We start from the raw sequence: 8,849 nt of genomic DNA, 5'->3' as shown, positions 1-8,849 counted from the left end.
CCAGCTTTTTTCTTTTTGCTTATGTGGTGCTGAGGAATCAAACCCAGGGCCTCATGCATGCAAGGCAAGCGCTCTACCACTGAGCCACTTTCCTAACCCCTCCGTGAGACTCTTATCTCCAATTAACCACCTGAAAACTGGAAGTGGCGCTGTGGCTCAAGTGGTAGAGCACTAGCCTTGAGGTGAAGAACTGAGGGACAGCATCCAGGCCCAGAGTTCAAGCCCCACGACCAACAAAAAAGAAAAGAAACACCTGTGCACACACACAGTGGGTCTCAGAAACACCTGTGCGTGCACATACACACACACACACACACACACACACACGGTGGTCCACACAATGTCAGGGCAACCACTCTGCCTTCTGGGTCCCTGAACATCCTTCAGTAAGAGGCAGCGTGGAGACATAAGCCGCGGATAGCGGCTTTTTAACGCACCAGGAACTCTTCCACCAGCAAAACTGTGTAGCAACCCATGTGCTGAAACCCACATCCATCCCAAAGGGGACCATGGCAGACCATGCTGCCTGTTCTATGACTAGAACATTCCAGTCATTGGTTCCAGTTTTCTTCTTTTATTCCATAAATCTCGCTCTCCTTTTAAAAGCTGCCTCGTAGTTCGATCTTGAGTCATTTGAATCCAGTGGGCGGCTAAAGTGACAGGATACCAGTACAAAAAGAATGTGCTGTGGTGTATATCCTTGGACCTAATAGAAAAATGTGTATGTACGATATTTTAAACACTGGCTAATCCTGTTTCTTATCTCCAAAATGGCATCTCATTGACTTCTGTAAAACAACAGTGGCAGAAGAGGAACTCAAGTGCAACACAATTTGAGTCTGGAAGTTTCTGGCAAGTAAATTTGAACCACTTCATTGTATATCCAATGACTCAAAGAAAATTATCCTGGACAAGACTCCCAATCTCCCAGGTGGATTTCCTTATATTTAAATAGAAAATGCAATATTCTAACAAAACCACAGGGCTGTGGGGGCCTCATCCACACAGGACACACGCTCCTCCAGGAAAAAAGAACCTGGCATATGAGAAAAAGAGGTGCAAATAGTAGTGCTTTTTTTGAAAAAGGAAACCAGACAGAATCACATGACGTGGGAGAAGAAATCTGCTTCTGGATAGATGTCAAAGAATTAGCTTAGAGAATGCAACAGAGATCAGGAGGTTTTTGCTGGCAAGAATACTAGTAGCTGTTTTATTTTCCATGCCAGAGATCAAAGAACAAGTTGCATCTTCAAAGTCTCTTTGATCTAGAAGGATCTTAGCCATGCAAGGAGAACTCTTAATATGGTGCAAGAGGGCACACTGAAAGCTTCTGACACAGAAGCTCCCCAGTAATCACCTTTTTTGGTTGTTGAAATAAAAAAAAAAATATGAGATGTCCTCTCTCTAGGAGAGCATTGTAACAGGTGTCCAAGTAACACTCAGGACCCTGAGGGAAATACCAAACTGGGAGTGAACATGGTCACCGCTCACCTCCCATCGAAGGTCCCCCTCACTTGCAGTAACTGGAGCTTATTACCTGGCTGTCCTTTCATTTTTCTGTAAATCATAGCACTGTGATGGGGAGGGAAGGGAAGGAAGAATTGAGAAGTTATCTCACATTGTGGCCAAAACTGTAAATGAATTTGTATATAAATACGTTTTTAAACGGAAGTGTGTTTTTATACAACTAGGTAAAGGACCTTTTTCTCTTAGTGTGGATGAGTGTTAGGACCCAGAGCTAAGCCTTATTACCAATGATACCAATACCATTTGAGAAGTCAGCCCCTTGACTGCCTGCCGCCAGCGGTGTGGGGCATAGCTGCATGAACTCGGGAGAAATACAGTGTAGAATATAGATGGAAGTAACATGGAATAGAAATATGCAGACAGAAAATGCTGGTGAAGATGCAGGGAGGAAAGGACGCTATTACATGTTCGTGGAATGTAAATTAGTGCAACCACTGCGGAAGGCAGTATGGAAAATCCCCAAAGACTACAACTAGCCCTACGTTGTGATTCAGTAACACCACACTTGGACATTTATCCAAACAAGTACAAGCTGGGATAGGATTGCAAGTTCATTGTAGCACTATTCATAATACTCAAGTTATGGAAACAGCCCAGATGACCTACAACTGACAAATAGATCAAGAAAATGTTATACATAAATAAATATACATTTATGTATATGTTGTTCATCTGGAAGAATAACATTATTCCTTTGCAGGGAAAGAGATAGACCTGAAAAAATTATGCTGAGTGAAGCAAATTATATGCTGAGAGAGAAAGGGTGATGTTTCCTGTCCTGTGTGGAAGCCGCTGTGCCTTTCATGCCTCTCACTTCTGCCCACGCACAAAACGTCCAGTCCTTAGCCCTCTGCCCCTAGCCTCAGGCAGGACACCAAATGGCAGTGCATAATGACACCCAAGGAAGCATTGTAGAGAAAGTAAAGCAATCTAGCTGTGGAAGCTGACGTCCTCTTGTGGAACACACATTAGACGAATCTTGACAGGCTTCCACATCTCACGCAAAATTCAGCTATTAATGTATAAAGAGTCTCCTTGCACAATACAGGGTAAACTGCCAAGGATTTCCAAATATGCCCATTGGGGTCTTCCAAGAAACAGACACCAATAGGAATCTTGATGGGAAATAACACTTGTTCAAAGGCTGAAGAGTCTCAGACCACCATGCAGGAAAGCTCAGCATTGAAGATGAGGACTCCAAAGCAATGCTGGTCACCATGGGGGACGTGGCCGGCCCTGATTCCACCCTGTACATGTTCACTGGTGAAGCATGTGTCACGATGGCATTGATGAGGCAGGTTGCAAAGGTGCTGCAGACAGAAGCTGCGAGTCAGGGATACAGAGATGCACGGACATCATGCACACATGCCTGGTGGAGCAGGGAATGTGTTTCTTTTCTGTCTTTGAATATGTTGGCACTATCTCTGTGGTTCACGGAACACTCTCATTTAATGTCATAAGATAATAGATGTATTTCCTTCATCTACTGCCATGGTAAAGGAGATTTGAGGACTGGGAGAGTTATTTTAATTAAGCGCCAAAATCATTGATCATCATCATCTATGAGAAGAGCTATCCTCAGTTGAAAGTTACAGGTAGTACAATAAACAAGAAAGAGATATAAAAGATATATGAGTTCCATATATAGAAATAAAAGCCTCTTTGTTCACGAATGTCATGATGATCTAGATAGGCAATCCTGTGCTGCTGCAGCGGTTTACCCCGTGTCCTCCCTGGCTGGGTCACTAAGGTCAGAGAGTATGAGGATGGTGTTCAGAGGCAAAATAAAGGAGACTGCAAAAAGGACTGGAGACAAAATTCAAGTGCCTAACCCTGAGTTCAAACCCTAGTACTTAAGAAACAAAAACAAATAAATACCACTGCGGGGAGCCGGGGCGAACATACACGCCATTACAAGGCGCGGCCCACTTCCTTGCAGCTTTGAGGTAAACAACTCCATATTAGGCAGTGTTTGGCGGGACTGTGGGTCCTGGGCATGCGCGAGCCACTTGGAGTCCCCAGCCAATCCTGTGGCACCTGGTGACGGCGAAAGGCAGACGACCAATGATAGAACGACCCGTGTCCCTAATCCCTATATAAGTGGCCATGTTTTGTGTGCACGCTCTCTCGCGCTCAAGCTCTCCTACAAACAAGAAGGCTCTCCAATAAAGCGTGATCTGAGAAGACTCCTGGTGTGGTGGTCGTTCTTCCTCACTGGCCGAGAAGGCGTTCGCCGCATACCACCAACAACAACAAAAGAGAAAGGAGGAAAAGGAAGTCTTCCCAAATCATTAATAGTTAAAAACAAACAAAAAACACAACTTTAAGCTATGAGGTTCAAATACAAAAATAAACTTGTTTACTATACATTCTAGCAAGTAATAACTAAACTAGAATTTGAAATAAAAGTACAATATCTTTTATAATAACACCCAACATCTACATTTCATGAGTTATACAGCATCTGTATGCCTAAAAACATAAAACTTTGATAAAAGAAATCAAAGATATGGTGAAAGGGAATGTTGAAATACAGAACCAGGCACTTTAACATTGTAAAGTGTTTATTTGAAGAGCCAGCAGTTTATGAACTGAAAAGCTTCAGATCCACCAGAGGTCCACAAAGGGAAGTCTCAGTGGAGTAAATGTGCAATTGGGTGAGGAGAAGCAGGCCTCTGGGAAACTCTAAAACTGGAAACGTTCTTGTTGGACCATTGCTGGGGAACTTTAGCTACTGTATCAAGTAAACTCATTAAGAGCCAGTGGCACATACCTGTAATCCTAGCTACTTAGGAAGCAGAGATCTAAAGATCATAGTTCTAAGCCAACCCAAGCAAGAAAGTCCACAGGAATCTTGTCTCCAATGAACCATCAATAAGTTGGAAGTGGAGCAGTGGCTCAAGCGGTGGAGAGTTAACCTCTGAGGAAGAAAAAAAAGCTTGGGGACAGCACCCAAGTCCTGAGTTCAAGCCCTAGGGCCAGCACTAATAACCTTAACTGTACAAGTCAGCCATTACTCCTAAGACAGTAGTGGAGTACAGTGTTCAGCAAAATGTTCCAGTGTTGCATCTATCCCAAGAAGAGGAATACAGTGTTTCCACCGAAGAGAAGAGGCCTGCTGAAGCACCTCATCATGCCTTTTATAAGGGATGTAATGCTGTTACAGAGGATGGAGTCTCTTAATCGATTCGTAACACCATTGAAGGGATTCATTTTAGACACAGGCTTTGAAGGGATATATTGGAGTATGGAGATGACATTAAGACATCAACTCAGAAATTAATCTGCCAGGGCTGGGAAGGTGGCTCAGTGGTAGAGCGCTTGCCTCGCATGCATGAGGCCCTGGGTTCGATTCCACAGCACCACATAAGCAGAAAAAGCCGGAAGTGGGGCTGAGGCTCAAGTGGTAGAGTACTCACCTTGAGCTGAAGAGCTGAGGGACAGTGCCTAGGCCCAGAGTTCAAGCCCCACAACCAACAAAGAAGAAGGAGGAGGAGGAGGAGGAGGAAGAGGATTGGGAGTAAGATCTGGGTGCTACTGAGAATCATAGGGATGTTTATAGGCCTTCTACCATGAGTAAATTTAATCTCAGAATTATGGGTAGGAGGCAATCCATGAGAAATGTCCCATTGGCCCAATTAAAGAAATGAAATCAAAATAATTAATTTAAACAGGTGTGATACATGAAAGTCTTTGATATCTGTATCCATCTATTTATCTTCCTATCACTTATATTTCCATTATCGATCATCCATCTCATTTATTATATTACTATAGCTGTCTACCTACTTACCCTTATTTTTATTTTGCTGTTCATGGGCTTGAACTCAAGGCCTGGGTGCTGTCCCTGAGCTTCTTTTGCTCTACCACTTGAGCCATAGCTCCACTTCCAGCCTTTTCTGAGTAGTTTATTGGAGATAAGAATCTCACAGGCTTTTCTGGCTATGGCTGGCTTCCAACTGTGATCCTCAGATCTCAGCCTCCAGAGTAGCTAGGATTACAGGCGTGAGCCATTGTCACTTGGCTCTATTTATACATTTTTTTCTTTTATTCCTTTTATTCCTTCCTCCTGAGTTTCCTTTTTCCTTCCTCTTTCCCTCTCTTCTCTTTATCCTTATTTTCTACCTTCCCTTCTTTCTTCGTTCCCTCCCTTCTTCTCTCCTTCAACTATTTCTCCTCCTCCTTCTTCTTATCTACCTGCCTGTCATCTGTCTGTAGCTCTTTTTCATCTCAGGAATTTGGTTGGGGTCGACTGGCTGAGATGAAGCTACCCGTCAATGAAAAATCTTTGCTATTTCCCTTTTAAGAAAAATGGAATCTATCTTTATGAAAATTACCTTCCCACAAAAATTTTTTGACAATAAAATAAACCAAGAAGCCCTTGACACAGGACAGAACAAGTCATTTATTTTTACTTAAGTATACGTTCAGCAGCAGATGCCAGAGTGAAAAGAAGCTAAGTCGATCAGCCCTCTGGGCAGCCGAGTCTCCAGTGCTCACCACTTTCACTCATAGTCGCTCCGCCCACAGGGCTCGATGGTCACACAGCACTTCAGAGCCCTCTGGCAGAGACCAGCGAGTTCTTCATTTTTGTAGCAAGAATTCCCGCATCTTCCTTTAAGTTTGAGGCATTTCTCATCAAAAAATGCATTCTTGGCTGTAGAGGGAAGGAAGGATTTGTTCGGGTTAGCCAGGATCTGCTCATTGCCAAGCGTGTTTAGTTACCTGGCAGGTGGCAGCACTTCCAGGGGGACTTCCTGAAAGCTGCCTCAGCCCTTCCCCAGCTGGTGGATGGGGGGGGAGAATTGGGGGTTGTGGGGGGATGTCTTCTGTGTGGTACTTCTGTCTTTTGGCCATGCAAGTAAAAGACCAAAATGAATTGCTTTCTCTTTGAACATGTATTAGGCTCTCTGGAAATAGCTGCCAATAGCCTTTCATCCACATCTATTGGGATATTTGCCGATGTGTTTCTGTAAACAGTTCTAGAGTAAGGAACTTCCTTGAGATTCAAGTAGAGCAAGATCTGAAGCTAGGGAAAGTAATCAAGTCTAACATTAAGAGGGCAAATGTATCTGTACATATGTATGTGTATATACATATATGTATATGTGTATGTGTGTTTATATACATATACAGAGAGAGAGAGAGAGAGAGAGAGAGAGAGAGAGGAAAATGTTTACTGGAGTAGGTCCTGAAGAGGCTGCTTGTAAAGGCTGGGGCTGATCTCTCCTCCACTTTTCATCAAAAAAAAGTGGACTATAGAAAACAGACTTTACAGTAGAAGGGGGGGGCAGCATGTTGGTACTGACTCCCTAAGACTTTTCACTTATTTGAAACAGAATTCCAGTTCTGCCTTTAGCATTTTATCAGTAGCAATTGTAAGAGCAGTCTGCTTTAGGCTAAGGCTAGCATCTAATGTCAACAGGTGAAACACCTAATTCAGGTAGTTCAATGTTCTATGCATTATCTGGCATTGGTGTATCTAGCTTAGGAAGCATCTGGGCCATACCAACCCACTGAGCCCATACCACAGACTTCCAAAGGACCATTACAGACATCCATACTGAGATTCTGTGCATGAGTACATGTGTGCATATGTCACATAAATAGGTTGGCTTCATTTTTATATACTGGATAACTATGTTATATAATCTTAGGTTGAATAAGTTATGAGTATGAGTGATCTCTTTAAAGAAAGAAAGAAAGAAAGAAAGAAAGAAAGAAAGAAAGAAAGAAAGAAAGAAAGGAAGGAAGGAAGGAAGGAAGGAAGGAAGGAAGGAAAGGAAGGAAAGGAAAGGAAAGACCTCTGGTTACTCTTGTGAAGCCAGCAGAGTCCATTTGTCATTGATTCTGAAGGTCTACGTCCCCATGTTCTAACACAGAATCTCTGTACATAGAAACATAAAACAGACCAGGGATACGAGCAGCTCATGTGAAAATCCTGAGAAATGTACATAGGTTGAAACAACTCTCGCATCCAGAACAAATTTGGATACACTGGATCCTGAGAAGCCCTTCCTCCCGCTCCCTGGAACCTGACCTGGATCGCGACATGCACCTTTATGTCGAGAAGGAACAGATGGACCCCTGGGCGTTTCCCGGAAGCTGAGTCCTACCACGGGAAGATGCCCACGGTGCTTCCCTGCACCACGGCAGCGCTGGCTCCAGTCCTGGCTCCCTGAGCCTGGCCTGTAGGACTCTGAGAAGATGCCTAGCCACCGAGTCTCAGCGTCTGTGTCTACAGAATGTTTATAAAACGCACCTGCCACACACTTTTTTTTTCCTCTGAGAATCATTACATTTGTAATAGGGCAGAGATTTCCTTCAAGGCTCTGCCTCTGGACAGCAAATGCATTTCATTACATGAAGTTTTTACTACACTATTCAGATTTATCGGATATGATTGACAAGTGACAATCTACATTACGCCATTTCTCCAAACTCCAGGAGAGCCATGAATCCTCCAGATCCCTTTGTCCTCTCTCTCTCTCTCTCTCTCTCTCTCTTTCTCTCTCTCTCTCCCTATTACATACACATGGAATACCATAACCATAGATTTTTCCCGTTTTCCCCTTTATTTTAACCTTAGGGATCTTTGAGCTTTTTCCTTGATTTTGATTTTTGGCCTGTTTTTGTTGTGCTGTGTTAGTAAGGAGAGCTGAAAGGCTCCTCCACTGCACTCTCCAGTTCTTTCAAGCCCGTGACAAGCTTGCCTAGAGTCCAACGGGAAGCACCGAGGACCACTGGGAGATTGACCAGGACGCGGCCTTCCGTAGCAAGCTCTCCCCTGCAGGACAACCAGACCAGGCAGCCTTTGATTCTAGACTTGATCCAGTCCAGTGCCAGCAGGGGTGAGCCTTCTGCACCATTCCTCTGAGCACCTTCCCGTGAAGACACTCATTACGCATTTTATTTACCTGGGGCCAGGAGGAAGAGAACAGCTAAGAGGAAAAGGAAAGTCTTCATGACCTGGAGACTCACGGGATGTCAGCACAATGCCCTGGGGAAAGGTCAGCGACACCCACATTTATACATTTCCCCGGACAAATGATTTTTTTAAGTGAATGATATCTTGATCAGTGAGGCTTGTCAGAGATGAGCGTGCTTCCAAACTCTGCTACGTAAAACTCAGAATGCTCCGTGGGTGCCAGCCAATGACTAACTTCTCTGACTGAGTATAAATATCCTCAGTGAGGAAAAGATAAAGACATAAACATCTAGCTCAAATAGCTTTGAGCCGTCTCGACTCCCGGCACCGTTTATGTGTGTAGCAAGTAAATGACACAGCGCTGCAGTGCTTCTGATAAGTCTGGGTGCCTTGT

At 43.9% G+C, this 8,849-nt stretch overlaps 1 protein-coding gene across 1 annotated transcript; it reads right to left on the bottom strand.

Moving 5' to 3' along the window:
- Window positions 1-6,032: 6,032 nt before the first annotated feature.
- On the bottom strand, window positions 6,033-8,493 carry LOC105991554 (beta-defensin 106-like). Its single transcript, XM_013024206.1, has 2 exons — window positions 8,445-8,493; window positions 6,033-6,184 (listed from the first exon to the last, which is right to left on the bottom strand). The coding sequence occupies exons 1-2, from the start codon at window positions 8,491-8,493 to the stop codon at window positions 6,033-6,035; spliced, it is 201 nt and encodes a 66-aa protein (XP_012879660.1).
- Between the last annotated feature and the right edge of the window lie 356 nt (window positions 8,494-8,849).

The sequence above is a fragment of the Dipodomys ordii genome, unplaced genomic scaffold (genome assembly GCF_000151885.1).
Source record: "Dipodomys ordii isolate 6190 unplaced genomic scaffold, Dord_2.0 Scaffold74, whole genome shotgun sequence".
Classification (NCBI taxonomy): Eukaryota; Metazoa; Chordata; class Mammalia; order Rodentia; family Heteromyidae; genus Dipodomys; species Dipodomys ordii.
The sequence above is the reverse complement of the archived record's forward strand: the minus strand, read 5'-3'. Positions and strand labels throughout refer to the sequence as shown.

Coding starts and splice junctions, on each gene's coding strand:
- LOC105991554 (XM_013024206.1), bottom strand. CDS start 8,493: ATGAAGACTTTCCTTTTCCTCTTAGCTGTTCTCTTCCTCCTGGCCCCA. Junction 6,185..8,444: donor TCTCTTCCTCCTGGCCCCAG/GTAAATAAAATG, acceptor TTCCCTCTACAG/CCAAGAATGCATTTTTTGAT.